This window comes from Lepidochelys kempii, chromosome 11 (genome assembly GCF_965140285.1).
Source record: "Lepidochelys kempii isolate rLepKem1 chromosome 11, rLepKem1.hap1, whole genome shotgun sequence".
Classification (NCBI taxonomy): domain Eukaryota; kingdom Metazoa; phylum Chordata; order Testudines; family Cheloniidae; genus Lepidochelys; species Lepidochelys kempii.
Genome location: NC_136390.1, coordinates 68,186,214 through 68,206,650, shown reverse-complemented (window position 1 = coordinate 68,206,650; position 20,437 = coordinate 68,186,214). Strand labels below are relative to the sequence as shown.

Below are 20,437 nucleotides of genomic sequence, written 5' to 3'. Positions count from 1 at the left end.
ACACGAGCATTTGAGTTTATGCAGAGCTCTTCTTCAGGTCAGGTTCTTCAGGTTTTTCAGGCCTGCGTAAGCTTGAATGCTTGTCTCTCTCTCTCACCAACAGAAATTGGTCCAATAAAAGATATTACCTCACCCACCTTGTCTCTCTAATGGTCTTTGAATCAGATCCATAAGACTGTGAATATTGAATAGCTATTTTAATGGATACCACTGTAATACAATCAACCTAAGTGACAGCTTTTTCTTTTCTAAAAGAGCCCTTGTTTCCCTTCGGTCTGAATGTTTTAGAGAAAAAATGAATTCTCTGAAATGGTCACACGTTTCCCATCCATTTATCTTGTCTTCTGTGGATTCCCACTTTATCTTGATCCTTACCTGCTCTATTTCTTAGTTTCTTTCAGGATAAAATTCACCCTGCACAGTGCACCGCCAGGACTGTGTGTCACTTTTGTCCTACTTATGCCTTATTTTGAGAAGTTAAGTAGTGTATAGGTTTTGCTTGAGCTTCTTGATAGGAGTGAATGTAATGAGTGTAAGGTGTTACACATTTCTGCTATTATACTGCTATGGGTTTCCTTCAAAGCCCTTTGTTAGCATTTTGTGCAGGATCAAACACATAATTAAACATAAGGGCAGCGTCTTTTTTGTCAAGTATTTTAAGAATGGTATGCCGCACTCCAGCTATTTTCCCCCGGTCTTTTGTTTCTCTCTGTAAACCTGGAACTACAATTTGTTATCATTGTTTTTCCCCCGTAGTGCTCTGATGGCATCTCAACAGATTTCTCCTCCAGTAATGAGTAATGATGGAATCAAACCTATCCAAAAAAGGGCTTTGCGTCTTTTGTATTCCCAGAACTGTTCAGAACAAGGTAAGATCCTTCAAACTAGCTGTATCTTTGTTGAAAAACTGCAGTACCAAGGAGAAACATACTGTGAGCTTGTAGGCAACCGGACCAGTCCTGTGCCATTCAGCTTAATGAATTGTCCCTTCAACTTTTAACAAATCTAAATAAATAAATAAAATGTCTCATTGCCAATGGAAACTTAAAACTCTTCCTCAATTAATCTGCTGCTACCAAAAAAGATATGTTTTTACAGCGTGATAATTAACATGAATTAGCTTTCTCAGTGTAATATCTTAGTGGAGACAAAGTGCCGTAGTTTTTACCTCAGTGTAACTAGGCACGGTCAACCCCAGGTGGAGAGTATGGTATTGAACTCAGGTAACTATGTAGAGGTGAAAACTGCAGTGCCTTGTCTCCAGTTGGACTTTACAGTGAGATAGCTATCTCAAGGTAGTTGTCTTGCATTAAAAACAAACTTATTGGCAGTGAAGGCAAAGCCTTTGAAACTTGTAGGGTATAGTCAAGTGGGATTACATGAGTGGTCAGGAGGGAAATAAAACATATTTTATATATACATATACAAAATATGCTATTCTCCATGTGCTCCTTTACCTAGTCCTAATCAATTTTCTGTTGTCTTGTTCAGTATGATTCATGGATAGTAGATGTTGGCATTGATAAGGAGGTTGTGGGATTAGTACAGGGTGGAATTCCATGCTTAAGGTGTGGTCTGGAAAAAAGCATGAAGTCAACTGGTGGGAGAAACAGACAGGGGAAGAGGTTCGAGGTCGCAATGATTGCAGAGCAGAGGGTATGGGAGGTGGTGCAAACAGAGATAAGAACAGACAACTGAGGGAATTGTGAAGGGCCTTGAAGATGAGCACAGGAAGCTGAACAAGCAGGCAACATCAAGTTGTATTACTGGCAGCAAGATTCTGGTAGTGCTAATGGAGTACCTCTGCTAGCAGCCAGATGTTCATGATCCCAAGGTGTTCCTCATATGGGGAAAACATAGATAGGGAAACCAGGACACTTATTTAGCTGCTTAAATATAGATTTAGGTGCCTAACTTTAGACATCCAAGTTTGCAAATATAACCATAATTTTCAGTTCAGTTTCCAAATTAACATATGCATCTTCTTTATGCTTCCATTGTAGGCAAAAATAACAGCTCAACAGTGGCTGATATTTGCAATCTCTCCATTAACTGGAAAGACAACCAAAGTTTGGTATCTCAGATGGAAGAAGTTTGGAGGTAAAAAAGGACTTACAGAACCATGGAAAATGACAAAAATATCATTGAATCTGCATTTATGTTTTCACTTAAACTGATTTCATATTTTCTAAAACACTTTTCTTTCTTTTTAGAAAAATCAAATTACCGGAGTTTGATGGAGAAGACTTCAGAAGAGCTATTTTCTCAAAGGATTTAGAAAGCATACAAAAGTCCCTATATCTTTTAAAGGGCTTCCAACAAAATTTTAATAGAAACAAATCAGAAAACGTAAATCCATTCACAGATGTTGAGAATGAAACCATTCAGCGATTGTATGAAATTCTGAAGTTGGGAATGAATATCCCCTTTGACAATAAATTAAGGAAACCATTAAGTAAAGAAACAATTGATGAAGTCTATAACTTCACATCTCTTCTACTTCAGAAAGACTTTTATGGGACTTCTATTTTCAATACAGCAGCCCATTGGAAAGAAATTCAAAGTGCTTTTAAATTAGCTACAGTGATTTGGGATCTAGAATTTTTAAATAAGATTAATTTTAATACAGTGAAGACATGGGATATCATCAAAATGAAGATATCTCATAGGATTTCATCATTCCCTGAAGACATTAAAAACTCTATCTATACAATGCAAGAAATCCCATCTTTGTTTTCAGATTCTTTTCTTAAACCTACTATCAATGAAGTCTTTCAGGAGCAGTACTTTATTTTCCAGAAAATCTTTACTAATGTGATGAATGTGAATATGATGAGTCAGTACTATCTATTGAGAAACGTTTTTGAACTTATGCAGATAATCCAAAATTCCACTGATGAAGATCTGTGGAAGGAGCTGAATGCCAGTTGGCGTACTGTTGAAAAACTAAGATCCACGAAATGGAACAACACTGACATCATTGCATATGGGCAGTTTTTAGATATATTGCACAACCTTTTATATACATTGAATAATGGGTCAGATGTTCTTTTCAATAAAGAATTGGAACAGCTGACAGAATTTGCTACCCAAACGTTACAAGAGTATGGTGGAGAAGCCTCCACGGTGGCCAATATCTCAATGACCATAGAAGCCATACAAAAAACCCTGTACGTATTAAAAGATTTGCAGCAAAAGTTTAATATTAGTCCATTAGAAACTATTGATCTAGTCTTTAATTTTAACAATAAAAACACTGGTAGATTTTTGGAAATATTGAGGGCAGGAATGAAAATCCTTTACGACAACAGATTGGGCGAAGCTTCCGACAAAGAAAAAATTGATGCTGTCTATAATTTCTCGCATCTGCTACTTCAAAAAGAATTTAACAAGACTTTCTTACAGCACAATACTTCACTGGAAACAAAAGTGTTGGATCTCTTGCATTTAGTCTTGACTCCCTTTCTCGTGGAAAATAACAATCGTAATGAAAAGCCACAGAATTGCTCTGTCCAAGACATTCTTCACATAATTCTTCAGATGTTGCTTAAAAATGTCACACTAAGTGAGTCCTTACCAGGAAGCCATTGCAAATTCCTGTTTATTTCCATGGATATTCAGACCAGAACAATGGAAAATCAAACATTTACTGAATTGTTTCAGCTTGCAGTAAGAAACCTAGAGCAGACTCCAGAATTTGCTAGCATCTTCAAAAACAATAATGAATATTTTTCAAGGGAGCTGTCATGTATCATCCAGTCATTACAATTTTCTTTTAGTTTTCTTTCAAACTTAAATACTGTCTCTAACTTTAAGAATCTTTGGATAGAAGAAAAGTATCAGACTCTGACAGCCATCTCTAAGGAGCTTCCCCAGAGTAATGCAACGTGCCTAGTACCAGCCTTTCAGAATCTGGATAGTGTAGTTAAATCTTATCCTTTAAACATTTTGATTCCTATTATTTTGAATGAAACAGACTTGAAGTCACAAAATTTCTCTGGCAGTTCACTGGACTGGAATAGGTTGCCTTTGTCTACTGCCAGTCTTCTGCCAACTGTTCCCCAGTGGAATGCCAGTATATATGAATTGGTACAGATGGTCCAAAATGCCTCCAACCAGCCTGAATTGAGACTTTTCTCAAGAGTCTGTAAGAGCATTGGCAATCTGATGATCAGCAAATGGAACCTGACAGAAGTGGATTCCAGTGTGAAACTATTGGAAATACTGAAAAAAGCTCTCAATGTTGTTGACATTGGATTAGCTCCCAGAAAAGCAAAAGCACATCAGTTCCTTCATAACTCTAGCTTGGGAATGAAACCCGCAGATTTGGAAGGTATATTTAGTTTGTTAAAACACTTCCTCAACTCAACTTCTGCCACAAAGAACAAACCTGACTTGCAGAGGATGTTTAAAAGATTTGCCCCATCAAATGAGATCCCCGCTGAAAGACTTTTCTATACTAATCCCTATTCAGAGGAAACGCAATGTTTTTTAAACTTAACTAGAGTATTTTGGTATAAACTCATAAATAAAGAGCTTTTATCCCTCCAAAAACTCCTTGCTACCATGGCAAAGGTGAACATAATTCAGCATTACCTATTGATCTCTTCCCTGCCTAAACTAATGCAGTATATCCAAAATTCCACTGATGGAGCTCAGTGGAATGAGCTCAACAGTTACTGGCACATTGCTGAAATACTGCGGTCCATGAAATGGAGCAGCACCGATGTGATTGCCTACAAGTCACTTTTAGATGCATTGCAAAAAGATTTACATACAGTGAAAAATGGCTCAGGTCTCCATTTTAGTAACGAATTGGAGCAGTTGATAAAACTTGCATCCCAAGAGTATGGTGGAGAAGACGCCAGAGAAGCGAATGTCTCAAAATATTTGCAAGCAGTACAAAGGAGTATATTCATTATAAATGACTTGCAACATAAGTTTAATATCAGTGAATTGGAAACTATTGATCGATGGATGAATTTTGACAATAACTCCACCCAGAGATTGCTTGAAATATTGAGGGTGGGAATGAAAATCCTTTCTGACACCAGATTGGGTGAAGCATCCAATAAAGAAAAAATTGATGCTGTCTATAATTTCTCACACTTGCTATTTCAAAAGGAATTTAACAAGACTTCCTTACAGCACAATACTTCATTAGAAGCGAAAGTGTTGGATCTCTTGCATTTAGCTTTGAGTCCCTTCCTGGAGGAAGGTAACAATGACAACAAAAAGCCACAGAACTGCTCTGTCCATGACATTTTTTACATAACACTTCAGATGCTGTTTAAAAATGCCACACTACGCGAGTTCTTACCAGGAAGCCATTGCAAATTCCTGTTTACTTCCATGGACATTCAGACCAGAACAATGGAAAATAAATCATTTACTGAATTGTTTCAGCTTGCAGTAAGAAATCTAGAGCAGACTCCAGAATTTGCTAGCATCTTCAAAAACAATAGTGAATATTTTTCAAGGGAGGTGTCTTGTATTATCCAGTCGTTACAGTTTTCTTCTAGTTTTCTTTCAAACTTAAATACTGTCTCTCAGTTTGAGAATCCTTGGATAGAAGGAAAGTATCAAACCCTGACAGCGATCTCTAAGGAGCTGCCCCAGAGTAATACAACGTGCCTACCACCAGCTTTTCAGAGTATGGATAGAGTATTTAATTCTCATCCTTTAAGCAGTTTGATTGCTTTTATTTTGAACGAGACGGACATGAATTCACAAAATTTCTTGAGCAGCTCAGTGGCTTGGAAGAACTTGTTCATTCTCTTCAGTGATGTCCAAGCTGATGTCCAGCGGAACTCCAGCGTGTATGAACTGCTACAGATGGTCCAAAGTGCTGCCAGCCTCTCTGAATGGAATAATTTCTCCAGAGTCTGGGAAGCAGTTGACAACTTGCTAAGCACCAAATGGAACCTGACCAAAGCGGCGGGGTATGTGAAGCTGCTGGAAGTGATGAAGAGGGATCTGGCTGACAGCGAATTATCTCCAGGAATAATAGAAGCTGCTTATTATGTTCTTAAGAAACTGAACTCTTCTGATCTGCCAATTTTATTGAAAACGGACCTCAACCCAGAGTCCGCCCCTAACAGAGCTGATTTTAATACTGTATTGGACAGTGTTGCTCATCCTTTCAGTGTTATGGCAAAAACCCTTTTCAATAAGAGCCTGACTTGGAATGAAGGAGAACAAACCCTGTCTCCTAACAATTTGGTCACACAGTAAGTTAATTTATTTCCAATTTCATAACTGTCACAATTTCTTGTAGAATCTACAATGACCTCTGGCTTCCAGTTTATTTTATTTGGCTATTAAAGGAGCAACATTACACTGAAGTTACATGAGCTACACCTAGCTAGGGACATAAAATACAATAAGAAAAGGTTCTATAAATACATTAGGAGCAAGAGACATATGAAGAAAAATGTAGGTCTCCTACTTACTAGGGAAGGATCGCTAATAATGAATGGCATCAAGAAGGCTATAATGTTTAATATGCCTGTTTTGCTTCAGTCTTCCCTAAAAAGGTAAATTGTGACCAGATACTCAACACAATTAATATTAACAAGGGGGAAGAGCCGCAAGACAAAATAGGGGAAGAATAGGTTAAATAATATTTAGATAAGTTAGGTGTATTCAAGTTGGCTACAACTGATGAAGTTACCCAAGGGTACTTAAGATACTGGCTGAAGCAATCTCAGAATGATTAATAATGATCTTTGAGAACTCCTGGAGGACAGGTGAGGTCCCAGAGGACTGGAGAAGGATAAACGTAGTGCCTATCTTTAAAAACGGGACCAAAGAGGACCTGGGGAATTATAAACCACTCAGCCAAAGTTTGATACCTGGAAAGATACTGGAACAAATTGTATTAAACTGTCTGTAAGCCCAAAGAGGATAATAGGGTTATAAATAATAGCCTACAGAGATTTGTAAGAACAGATTATGCCCAACCAACCTAATTTGCTTCTTTGTCCCTAGTGGATAGTAAACACAATATATCTTGATTTTAGTAAGGCTTTTGTCACCTTTCCACATGACATTCTCATAAGAAAAACTAGGAAAGCATAGTCTAGATTAAATTGTTACAAGGTGGGTGCAAAATTATCAGAAAGACTGGACACAAAGAGAAGTTATCAATGGTTCGCTATCAAACTTGGGGAATGTGTCCAATGGAGTCCCTCAGGGGGCTGTTCTGGGTTCAGTACTATTTAATATTCTCATTCATGACTTGGATAATGGAGTGGAAAGTATGCTTGTAAAATTTGTGGATGCCCACAGGTTTGGAAGGATTGCTAGTGCTTTGGAGGAGAGGATTAGAATTCAAAACAACCTTGACTAATTGTTGGATTTGTCTGAAATCAACAACATGAAATTCAATAAAAACAGGTGCAAAGTACTGCAGTTAGGAAGGAAAAAATCAAATGCATAACTACAAAATGGGAAATAACTGGCTAGGCAGTAGTGCAGCTGAAAAGGATGTGGGGGTTACAGTAGGTAAATAATTGAATATGAGCCAGCAATGTGATACAGTTGCAAAAAAGGCTAACCTCATTCTGGGTGTATTAACAGGAGTGTCGTACGTAAGAAATGTGAGGTAACTGTCCTGCTCTGCTAGGCACTGGTGAGGCCTCAGCTGCAGCATGGCGTCCATTTCAGGGTGGCACACTTTAGGGAAGCTATGGAGAAATTGGAGAGAATCCAGTGGAAATCTACAAAAATGATAAAAGGTTTAGAAACCCTGACCTATAAGGAAAGGTTTAAAAAATTGGGCAAGTTTAGCGTTGAAAAAGAAGACCAAGGGGCGGACCTGGTAACAGTCTTCACGTATGTTAAGGGCAGTTATAAAGAGGATGGGGATCTATTTTTCTTCAAGTCCACTGAAGATATAACAAGAAATAATCAGCTAAATCTGCAGCAAGGGAGATTTAATTCCGATATTAAGAAAAAGTTCCAGTTATAAGGGTAGTTAAGCTCTGAAATAGGGAGCTTGTGGAATCTTTGTCATTGGTGGTTTTTAAGAACAGGTTGGACAAACACCTATCGGGTTGCTCAAGGGTTATTTGACCCTTCCTCTGTGCAGGGGGCTGGACTAGATGGCCTCTTGAGGTCCCTTCCAACCCCCCATTTCTCTGATTCTGTGTCTGAGACCTACCGCCCTTATTTATGGTTCCAATCCACACAGACATTGAGAACATGGGGGTGAGGAAGATTTCATAGTCACTAAACCATACGAACACTGGGAGATTTTCAAAAGTGCTCAGTGTTGGCCTATCTCTGTTCCCATTGAAGTCAATGGGAGTTTTAACCATTGGCTATAGAGAGAGAACAACCAAATGCTAAATGCTTTTGAAAAATCTCACCCTAGGGAAACTAAACTCCTTTGCCTCTTCCCCCTAGTTAAATGACTGCCACCTGCTTCTTAGTTTTCCCTACTGTGCCTTTAAAATCAGTCACTTTCATTCAAATGAGTGACCATTTAACATACATTTCCTTTTGCTCATTGTCTCAGAGTGAATTTCTGCAGAGGACTTCTCCTGTTGTTGGTGAGATAATGGCAAAAGAGATCAATGCAGTAAAAAGCAGGAGCATCTTCAGTGATTAAATATCACAGACTAGATCCTCAGCTGATGTAAATTAATTGACTTCACTGAAGTGATGCTGATTTACACCATCTGAAGATCTAGCCCTAGTGCTGCTGACAGGTTACTCAGTAATGCCCCTTGTTTCTTTTAAGCCGAAAAGGACTTATTCCAGTCTTATTTTTCAGGTTTCTGGTTTTAGAATTGGAAAATGCCATCTTACAGGTGTCAGCCAATAACATTTACAAGCCATACTTGATCTGTTTAATGAATGTGAGTGGAAGGCAAGACAATGAGTTGACAGGTAATAATTATTTCATTAACTCTGTGGGAGTTATCTGGTAATGTCTTAAGCCTATCTTTTTAAAATGCTGCGTGTAATGACATGAAGAAATGGTGCTGCGTGTTATCAGTGTGCTTGAAAGTCCATTGGAGCCATGAGAGCTCAGCACCTCTGAAAATGAGGTCCCTTTTGATTTGTCTCATGGATTTTTATTTTTTTGGTCCTTAGATGTGTCACGGTATCAGTGTAATTTGTCCACTCCAGTAATCATAAAAACATGGAACACTCTTCCCTTTGTGGTTGCATGGCTAGTAAAATGTATGCTGCTGACTCCTAAATAGTGAGTCCTTAGTAAAATCAATCTGGTATTTCCTCCTCTGCTGTGTACTGCTGCAGCTTCTACAATCCTTTAAAGTGGCAGCCATTATCCTGAGGGCTAAGCTTCCATTGGTATAATGGTGTTTCATATGGACACGCTTGGTACATACTTACAGCAGCACCGGAGTTGCTTGTTTGCCTCACATACGAGGTGTTACCGACTCACTAGGTCTCGTATGCTTTCATGAGTGTTGTTTCCATTATGGGGTATGTTTCTGGATTGGGGGGGGGGGCGTTATCTTGAAGGTGATCTCTGAAAAATCTTGGCAGACTCATTAAGGGTTTTAGTAAAAGGGCTGATGCAGATTACTTCCCCCAGAGCAAGAAGGAAGCAAGGACCAGCCTGTGACTCTCGGTTCCTACCCTGCTCCTGGGCAATGCTGCTATGTGAGGGCTTCTCGGGATGTCGTTTTATGGCTGTCTCCTGCCATGCCTGTCCTGGGGGAACTCTCTGGCTGCAACAGGGGCTCTTAGAGCCCCTTTATATCACTCTGTCCCTTTAATGCCATGTCGTAAAAGGGTCCAAGTGGGGGTGAGGCTCTCACAAGCTGGACTATAGGGGTACAATCCAGGCCTGAGAGCATGACTGCAGAGGTGCTAAGCACCATTTGAACTCAATGGGAACTGCGTGCACTCAGCACCTGAGGAAAGCAGGCCCCTGAAGAGGAAGTTCAGTTTTCCATTGTGCAGGGTTTCTGTAAGATCTTGTGTGTCATCTAAAGTAACATATTTTCCCTTGCAGAAAACATAACACGTCTTCTGAACCACGGTCAGCTAGAAGAAGCTCCTTTCACTCAAAATGGCATCTATGAGAAACATGCATCTATTCAAGAGATCCTACAGTCAAAGGTAAGTCTGCTTAAAATGCTGACTCAGAGGAACCCCGCACTGATACTACATCAGTGTGCAATGAAGCGTTCAGGAAACCAGCATATAGAAAACAGTTTTTAAAACACCTGACGTGAGCTAGAAATGGAGCTCGATCTTACTGCAGCTGCCTGTGCTTTGGGGTTACCATTACCCAGGTCAGAGAACACTCTTTCCCACATGGTCAGTGCAAATGCCCCATACATGTTTGGGAGCAAAGGGAGGTGCTCAGAGTCTGCCCAGACTGACTCCGAACTACAGTGGTTTTCATCACCCCTCTGGAAGAGGCAATCAGTGCTGTGTGGCTTGTGACTGGCAGTTCATTTCCTTGTTGGATGGATGGAAGGTTTATCCATATTTTTAAGGCTCAAGCCACTCGTGAGACTTTCATAAGTGCTTAGTGAAGTTAGGGGCACCATTCCCATGAGACTTGTGGCCCTAACTCCCACAGGTGCATTTGAAAAATCATGCACGGGGAGATTTTTCAAAGGCACAAATGACAATTCAGCACTTAAGTCCCACTGAAAGTCAATGGGAGTTAGGCATCTCTAACTGCCACTGGAAAATCTTCCCTGTAACTAACAAGACGTGCACCTTTGGCGTTCTGCTGGCATATTCCTGTCTATGATTGCTTGTCTCATTAGATTGTAAGCTCTAACGGGTAGGGACTCTCTCTAAATATGTTTACACTGTACCTAGCAAGGCAAGTCTTTATGCTGATTGGGGTCCCTCAGCACAACTGGAACAATAATATAATAATAATTAATAATAAATAATTAACAAATAAGAGTTTTCATTGCTGGAGATCCTGTCCCAGGAATTAGTTAGTGCCAGGGTTGGCATTGTAATGCCAGTGTATCATCTTTTCTTGTGCTGATATGTCTTTCTTGAAAATAAAAATAGCCAGTTTTTCCCCAGACCACTCTGGAAGGGCACAGCAGAAACACGGGTTTCAGAGCCTGAGCTCCAGCCTGAATGGTAATGTCTCTGCTGCTATTTTGAGCCTTGTGCTGCTAGCCACACAAGCCCGAGTAAGTTGACCCAGGCTCTGAAACCTGCTGCCACAGGATTGTGGGTTTTTTTTTTCAAAGTAGATTGACCCAGAACTTGCAGACCAAGAGGAGAGTGGGCTAGAGTAACTGTCTACCACCATGCCTACAATAGGGGACTCCTCCGTGGCTGCAACCAGGGTTTCTTTATGCCACTGTAGCTCTTTAAAACAGTATCAAGGAACCAGAGCAGGTGTGGGGCTTTCACCACAGGTACCTGAAGTTAGTGTCCTATATTTAAGTTTAAACACCTAAATATTATTGAAGGGGTCACAGAGCACACACTCAGAATTATTTACAATGCTTAACTTTTATTGAAAATATATGAGAGAAGTCAAATACACTGTGCAAAATCACAAAAGTGGTGTAATGGACATCATGATGTAACACTGTAGTTAATTGTTTCTCTTACAACAGCACCTATAAGCCCCAGTGAGCTAGGCACTGTACAAACACATAGTAAAAGATAATCCCTCCCCTAAGGACTTTACAATCAAAATAGACAAGGCAGATAAAGGGTGGGAGGGGAAGCCAGAGTCAGGAAGAGACGTGACTTGCTCAAGGTCACATAAGACAGCAGCAGAATTAGGAGCTGAGAATTCCAGGTCAGGTCCCTGGACCTTTCTGCCTCTCCAGGGCTGGGAACAGTCACTGTGAATTTCAGTTCATTTTAACAGGTTTCAGAGGAACAGCCGTGTTAGTCTGTATTCGCAAAAAGAAAAGGAGGACTTGTGGCACCTTAGAGACTAACCAATTTATTTGAGCATGAGCTTTCGTGAGCTACAGCTCACTTCATCAGATGTTTACCGTGGAAACTGCAGCAGACTTTATATACACACAGAAATCATGAAACAATACCTCCTCCCACCCCACTGTCCTGCTGGTAATAGCTTATCTAAAGTGATCAACAGGTGGGCCATTTCCAGCACAAATCCAGGTTTTCTCACCCTCCACCCCCCCACACAAATTCACTCTCCTGCTGGTGCTAGCCCATCCAAAGTGACAACTCTTTACATAATCAAGTCGGGCTATTTCCTGCATAGATCAAGGTTTTCTCACATCCCCCCCACCCCCATACACACACAAACTCACTCTCCTGCTGGTAATAGCTCATCTAAACTGACCATTCTCCAGGTTTAAATCCAAGTTAAACCAGAACATCTGGGGGGGGGGGGGTAGGAAAAAACAAGAGGAAACAGGCTACCTTGCATAATGACTTAGCCACTCCCAGTCTCTATTTAAGCCTAAATTAATAGTATCCAATTTGCAAATGAATTCCAATTCAGCAGTTTCTCGCTGGAGTCTGGATTTGAAGTTTTTTTGTTTTAAGATAGCGACCTTCATGTCTGTGATTGCGTGACCAGAGAGATTGAAGTGTTCTCCGACTGGTTTATGAATGTTATAATTCTTGACATCTGATTTGTGTCCATTTATTCTTTTACGTAGAGACTGTCCAGTTTGACCAATGTACATGGCAGAGGGGCATTGCTGGCACATGATGGCATAGATCACATTGGTGGATGTGCAGGTGAACGAGCCTCTGATAGTGTGGCTGATGTTATTAGGCCCTGTGATGGTGTCCCCTGAATAGATATGTGGGCACAATTGGCAACGGGCTTTGTTGCAAGGATAAGTTCCTGGGTTAGTGGTTCTGTTGTGTGGTATGTGGTTGTTGGTGAGTATTTGCTTCAGGTTGCGGGGCTGTCTGTAGGCAAGGACTGGCCTGTCTCCCAAGACTTGTGAGAGTGTTGGGTCATCCTTTAGGATAGGTTGTAGATCCTTAATAATGCGTTGGAGGGGTTTTAGTTGGGGGCTGAAGGTGACGGCTAGTGGCGTTCTGTTATTTTCTTTGTTAGGCCTGTCCTGTAGTAGGTAACTTCTGGGAACTCTTCTGGCTCTATCAATCTGTTTCTTTACTTCTGCAGGTGGGTATTGTAGTTGTAAGAAAGCTTGACAGAGATCTTGTAGGTGTTTGTCTCTGTCTGAGGGGTTGGAGCAAATGCGGTTGTATCGCAGAGCTTGGCTGTAGACGATGGATCGTGTGGTGTGGTCAGGGTGAAAGCTGGAGGCATGCAGGTAGGAATAGCGGTCAGTAGGTTTACGGTATAGGGTGGTGTTTATGTGGCCATTGTTTATTAGCACTGTAGTGTCCAGGAAGTGGATCTCTTGTGTGGACTGGACCAGGCTGAGGTTGGTGGTGGGATGGAAATTGTTGAAATCATGGTGGAATTCCTCAAGGGCTTCTTTTCCATGGGTCCAGATGATGAAGATGTCATCAATATAGCGCAAGTAGAGTAGGGGCTTTAGGGGACGAGAGCTGAGGAAGCGTTGTTCTAAATCAGCCATAAAAATGTTGGCATACTGTGGGGCCATGCGGGTACCCATAGCCATGCGGAACGCAATGCCATCCACAGCCTCAGAAACAACTCTGACATCATAATCAAAAAGGCTGACAAAGGAGGTGCTGTTGTCATCATGAATAGGTCGGAATATGAACAAGAGGCTGCTCGGCAGCTCTCCAACACGAGTTTCTACAAGCCATTACCCTATGATCCCACTGAGAGTTACCAAAAGCAACTACAGCATTTGCTCAAGAAACTTCCTGAAAAAGCACAAGATCAAATCCGCACAGACACACCCCTGGAACCCCGACCTGGGATATTCTATCTACTACCCAAGATCCATAAACCTGGAAATCCTGGGCGCCCCATCATCTCAGGCATTGGCACCCTGACAGCAGGATTGTCTGGCTATGTAGACTCCCTCCTCAGGCCCTACGCTACAAGCACTCCCAGCTACCTTCGAGACACCACTGACTTCCTGAGGAAACTTCAATCCATCGGTGATCTTCCTGATAACACCATCCTGGCTACTATGGATGTAGAAGCCCTCTACACCAACATTCCACACAAAGATGGACTACAAGCCGTCAAGAACACTATCCCCGATAATGTCACGGCTAACCTGGTGGCTGAACTTTGTGACTTTGTCCTTACCCATAACTATTTCACATTTGGGGACAATGTATACCTTCAGATCAGCGGCACTGCTATGGGTACCCGCATGGCCCCACAGTATGCCAACATTTTTATGGCTGATTTAGAACAACGCTTCCTCAGCTCTCGTCCCCTAAAGCCCCTACTCTACTTGCGCTATATTGATGACATCTTCATCATCTGGACCCATGGAAAAGAAGCCCTTGAGGAATTCCACCATGATTTCAACAATTTCCATCCCACCACCAACCTCAGCCTGGTCCAGTCCACACAAGAGATCCACTTCCTGGACACTACAGTGCTAATAAACAATGGCCACATAAACACCACCCTATACCGTAAACCTACTGACCGCTATTCCTACCTGCATGCCTCCAGCTTTCACCCTGACCACACCACACGATCCATCGTCTACAGCCAAGCTCTGCGATACAACCGCATTTGCTCCAACCCCTCAGACAGAGACAAACACCTACAAGATCTCTGTCAAGCTTTCTTACAACTACAATACCCACCTGCAGAAGTAAAGAAACAGATTGATAGAGCCAGAAGAGTTCCCAGAAGTTACCTACTACAGGACAGGCCTAACAAAGAAAATAACAGAACGCCACTAGCCGTCACCTTCAGCCCCCAACTAAAACCCCTCCAACGCATTATTAAGGATCTACAACCTATCCTAAAGGATGACCCAACACTCTCACAAGTCTTGGGAGACAGGCCAGTCCTTGCCTACAGACAGCCCCGCAACCTGAAGCAAATACTCACCAACAACCACATACCACACAACAGAACCACTAACCCAGGAACTTATCCTTGCAACAAAGCCCGTTGCCAATTGTGCCCACATATCTATTCAGGGGACACCATCACAGGGCCTAATAACATCAGCCACACTATCAGAGGCTCGTTCACCTGCACATCCACCAATGTGATCTATGCCATCATGTGCCAGCAATGCCCCTCTGCCATGTACATTGGTCAAACTGGACAGTCTCTACGTAAAAGAATAAATGGACACAAATCAGATGTCAAGAATTATAACATTCATAAACCAGTCGGAGAACACTTCAATCTCTCTGGTCACGCAATCACAGACATGAAGGTCGCTATCTTAAAACAAAAAAACTTCAAATCCAGACTCCAGCGAGAAACTGCTGAATTGGAATTCATTTGCAAATTGGATACTATTAATTTAGGCTTAAATAGAGACTGGGAGTGGCTAAGTCATTATGCAAGGTAGCCTGTTTCCTCTTGTTTTTTCCTACCCCCCCCCCCCCCAGATGTTCTGGTTTAACTTGGATTTAAACCTGGAGAATGGTCAGTTTAGATGAGCTATTACCAGCAGGAGAGTGAGTTTGTGTGTGTATGGGGGTGGGGGGGATGTGAGAAAACCTTGATCTATGCAGGAAATAGCCCGACTTGATTATGTAAAGAGTTGTCACTTTGGATGGGCTAGCACCAGCAGGAGAGTGAATTTGTGTGGGGGGGTGGAGGGTGAGAAAACCTGGATTTGTGCTGGAAATGGCCCACCTGTTGATCACTTTAGATAAGCTATTACCAGCAGGACAGTGGGGTGGGAGGAGGTATTGTTTCATGATTTCTGTGTGTATATAAAGTCTGCTGCAGTTTCCACGGTAAACATCTGATGAAGTGAGCTGTAGCTCACGAAAGCTCATGCTCAAATAAATTGGTTAGTCTCTAAGGTGCCACAAGTTCATTTTAAGACCTTTTGAACTAAAGGGCTCGAAAGCTGAATCCTGAATAAAATCAAAGCAATGTCTATATCCTTTAGCCTAAAGACCACTTCTGATCATCCTTTTCTTTAACTTGCGTCTGTCTCTCTTTTTTTAATTTAAAGACATCTCGCCTCCGAAGCATGATAAAACTTCTTTGTGACTACAAGAGCTTTAAATCACTGCAGCGTATCTGTCAGCTCCCTACTGTTAGCTTTGAAGCACTGTGTGAACAAAGTCAATTTCATGAGAAGCTCCTTCACAGCTTTGAGTTAAGCAATCACCTTATGACAGATGTAGTTCATCACAACAGGGTTTTTCGAGAACTTGGAGATATACTGATTGGGGATCCCACCAAAATCCAGTCACAAATGAATTGGTAAGGACTTCTCTAAGCTCTTCTACACCAGTGTTTCTTCCTGAAATTATTAATGTGGACCCTTTTATTTTCTTTTAATGTTCCCATTTTTTAAAATTTAAGGATTCAAGAAAATGTAGCGCAAATTGATTATTTTCAAGATATCCCGCGGTATATGGCTATAATGAGTTCCATGATGAATACCACTGAGAATGCAACAGCTTCTCAAAAGCAAGGTAGTTTTACCTGTTTACTTTAAAACCTTGGTTTATAAGAATGGTCGCTAATTTACTTGTTGCTGTTGGCCTTTCTGAGGCAAATTTCACAGATTGTCTTATGAAAGCTATATGGTGACGGAAGTAAGCATGTGCTATGTCCATTGGCTTCTTTTCTAGGACAGGCTGTAGGCCTACGGAAGTCAGTTACAAAACTCCTAATGAGTCAAAGTTGCTGGCTCAAGCCGTCAGAGGTCCGAAACGTATGTACAGGCAAACTGTGCTCGGTGCAGGCCCCAAAAGCTATGGCTCCAAAAATCCCTAGGTCTGCCAGAGGCTTACAGATTGACAAATGGTCCATCCAAATTCAGACATGTTTGAGCACACGGTAGTGCTCCTCTCAGCCAACATGCACAACATCTTCAGTCTGGGCAAAAATGTTTCTCTTCCGCTGTCTTAACATAGGTGCTCTGTGCATAGATATATAATAGTTCTGTAAGTATGGAGAAAACCATTATATCATTTTTTGGTTTTTTATTTTAAAGAAATGCTAATGGCTATGTTTAAAAATGTCGACCAGCTCAAAGAGGAGCTCAGAAATGAAGCAGGAATGTCCACAGCAAGTATCAAAGCCCTGATGGAAATGCCTCTCCCAGAAAACACAACTCAGGTAAGTTTTATCCTAATTCTAGCTGAAGGTCCCTTTAAATTGGGCACTCAAATAATTAAATCCAGGGGCTATTAATGAAAGCAGCTCAGCAACTCTCTGCTCCTGTGGGAACGCAGAGGGAGATACATGATCTTTAAGGGACACAAACTCTATAGTGCTTTATAGATCAAAATAGACACCCTGAGTTGTAACTGAAAGAACTTTGTAAGCCAGAGCAGCCTCTGGAGACCAAGAGCAGTATGTTCTTTGACTGACACGAGTAGCGGGTGGGTAGTCACATAGTGGGTGATTGCTGAAATATTTAGCTAGTGCATTGTGCATTGCAGTAATCCAGTTCAGTGGTCACAAATGCGTGGATATTTTTGGTGAGGTCCACACTGCAGAGAAACAGTGGCAATGCAGATGGAAAAGGGCATTTCTGGCCACTGATGCCACCAATAATTATAAGAGCTACCCCTGGGATCCAAAATGTCCTTGCAGACAATGAATCTCAGCTAAGGATGGACACGCTATCCTCAATGATTCGGCTCCAAAGACTTCTTCCCCTAGCCCTGCCTCAGAGCCTCACCATCATCTTGTCTCGTTTCAGTCTCAAACAGCTCACTTTTATCCAACCCCCAGCTTTGTCAATCACTGGGAAAGTTAAGCTGTCGGGTCATTTCAGCCTGTGCAAAATGTGTTAAAGCACTACCATTCTGCTTTGATTCTCCATGCAGGAATAATAGGGAGGAGAAGGTATGTTTCTTAGTCTACAGCATTGGAAAGTGATGTTGGGGAAGAGTTTAGAAGCAGTAGTTTAACCCATGCATGTTGGAGTAACCTAATAATGTACCAATCTCCTGCTTTTTGTGCAAATACAGCTCGTTTCTTGGATTCTCCAGCTGGAGTCGTGTGACGTCCATTCCATCGACCCAAAGCTAGACGCAGTAGTAAAGGAGTTCTGCAACCTATCACTCCCAGAAAGGACCCGCCAGTCTTACATTCTGGGGGTCATATTCTTACGTCACTTAGACATTTACAATTTTCTGTACAAGGTTTGTGTTGGATTTTTAGAGCACTTTTCTGGCTTTTATTAGCTACTGTAGCTAAGATCCTCATCTGGTATACCTGTACTGGTATGGAGCTAGGCTGCTTCCCACCAGCTGAGGATCTGGCCTTGTGTATGAAATAACAAATAATGTTATATTGCATACCTATGCTGACATATACATTAAGACAACTGTCCATTATAGAGCCAGCTGGTGTAAATTGGCATGCCTCAGTTGTAACCATTGGGGCCACACTGATTTACAGCAACTTAGGACCTGGCTCACAAGCTACTCTTGCCTGGTACACCATCCAACCATCCTAGCCTAGGTCAGGATGTGAACCCAGGTTCCAATGAATACAAGACACTGGGCTAAGGCTCACTGTACCAATTAGCTATCCCACTAAATCCAAAACTGTAAAAGGTTCTGTGATATTTATTTGCCCAATCCATAATAATGTTGCAATTGCTGTTATGGCCAATCAAATATTCAATATGTGTAACTACGGTTGGTAACAACCATATGCTAAAATAGGTATGATTCGTCAACAAGTATGTTTTCGATACACCTTTAACAATGCTGAAATAATTGTCCTTCTGAACAATGCAATCAAATGAGAATGACAGTGAACTTGGCTCTGTAGTGATTGACACAAGGACATAAGAACAGCCATACTGGGTCAGACCAATGGTCCATCTAGTCCAGTATCCTGTCTCCAATAGTGGCCAGTACCTGAGCTTCAGAAGGAGTGTACAGAACAGGGCAATTTTGGAGAGATCCCCCACTTCTTCCCCTCCCAGCTTCTGGCAGTCAAGGTTGTCCTGAGCATGGGGTTGCATCGCTGTCCATCTTGGCTAATAGCCACAGGTGGATCTAAGCTCCATGAATGCATCTAGTTCCTTTTTGAACCTGTTATACTTTTGGCCATCACAACACCCCATGTCAGTGAGTTCTACAGGTTAATTGTGCACTGTATGAGAAATAACTTCCTCTTGTTTGAATTAAATCTGCTGCCTAGTCATTTCATTGGGTGGCCCATGGTTTTTGTGCTGAGGGTCTTCTACTGTATTCCAGCCATCCTCAAAACAAACTTTCCCACATTTTAACTGTTCAGAGCCAGGTTCTTTAGAACTATACCTAAAGTTCCAGAGTGGAATTTTCAACAAGTGGATAAGTGACTTGGGAGTACAAGTCCCATTGATTTCCTATGGGATTTGTGCTCCTAAGGCACTTAACCACTTTTGTAAATCCCACCTCTGACCCCAAAGAATTAGTGCTAGATAGGTGTGTATATGCTGACAGTTATTTTCTTCCTTCCTCTGTCTTCTAGATGTTTTTCCCCAAAGAACTGCAGAAATCAATGGACAAGATGTTAGGCCTCCTGAAAGAGATGGAACATTTCAGGAACCAGGTGGCATCTGGCATGCGCCCGCTGTTAGAAGCCATTAATTCATTCAAAAAGCTACGGCAGTCTAGAAATGTGCCCCTCTCCAAGGTGTGTATTAGCATGGGAATGGTCCTGAGCTAAAATGCCTTTGGAGTACTTACACAGTGTTGCCCATAGAATCTCTAAGTACATCCAGGGAAGTAGCTAGAGGTCAGCAAGTCTCTGTCAGGGTACCTAGAATGTTCTTGTTTGGAATGACATAGGTAGCAGTCACATGGTCAATATGGGCAAGGGGAGGAATGAAAACACAAAAGACTTACAGCTATGTTGAAGTGGGGTAACTAAGAAGGAGATTAAAGGAGACCTGCAGCCACATTGAAAAGACCCAACAAGAGGATAGTAAACACAGCACGAGAGCAGGGGTGCTGGAACAATTCGTATGGGGTGTGGGTGCTGAAACCAAACAGTGAACTCTCGATATGATAGAAACCACTTCAAGCCAGGGGGTGCGGCAGCACCCCTAGTTCCAGCACCTATGCTTGAGAGTAACACAGCAAGAGCCTGATCGGGCTGCTTCCCTGAGACCCCACTGCTTCCTCCATTCCACACCTCACCCCCAGGTCCCCGCTGCTCGCTGCATCCCTCCTCCTTGGGATGGGGGAGTGAGGAGGAGGGGACGTGGAGAGCCAGCGGCTAGTGGACTGAGGAGGCTCGGCCCGGCACTGGGGCTGGTCTGGCTCTTGGGGGGTTGGCGGCTTGGCTCAGCCGGATGCTGGAGCCAGTAGCTCGGCGGGGTGGGGGCCCTTCAGGAGTGGGAGGAGCTAACGCTTGGGTGGCCGGCAGCTTGGCCCGGGCTGACTCTGGAGCGGGGGTGGAGGATGG

The 20,437-nt window shown here is 42.1% G+C and overlaps 1 protein-coding gene across 1 annotated transcript in view; it reads left to right on the top strand.

Moving 5' to 3' along the window:
- The first annotated feature begins 4,687 nt into the window (after positions 1–4,687).
- ABCA12 (ATP binding cassette subfamily A member 12) overlaps positions 4,688–20,437 on the top strand; it is a 90,410-nt gene continuing 74,660 nt past the window's right edge. The window contains exons 1-8 of the mRNA XM_078848028.1: positions 4,688–6,230; positions 8,780–8,895; positions 9,995–10,101; positions 16,023–16,276; positions 16,379–16,491; positions 17,016–17,140; positions 18,001–18,174; positions 19,499–19,663. Coding sequence (XP_078704154.1) covers positions 4,708–6,230; positions 8,780–8,895; positions 9,995–10,101; positions 16,023–16,276; positions 16,379–16,491; positions 17,016–17,140; positions 18,001–18,174; positions 19,499–19,663 — 2,577 coding nt within the window. The 5' untranslated portion in view covers positions 4,688–4,707. The remainder of the gene's footprint in view (positions 6,231–8,779; positions 8,896–9,994; positions 10,102–16,022; positions 16,277–16,378; positions 16,492–17,015; positions 17,141–18,000; positions 18,175–19,498; positions 19,664–20,437) is intronic.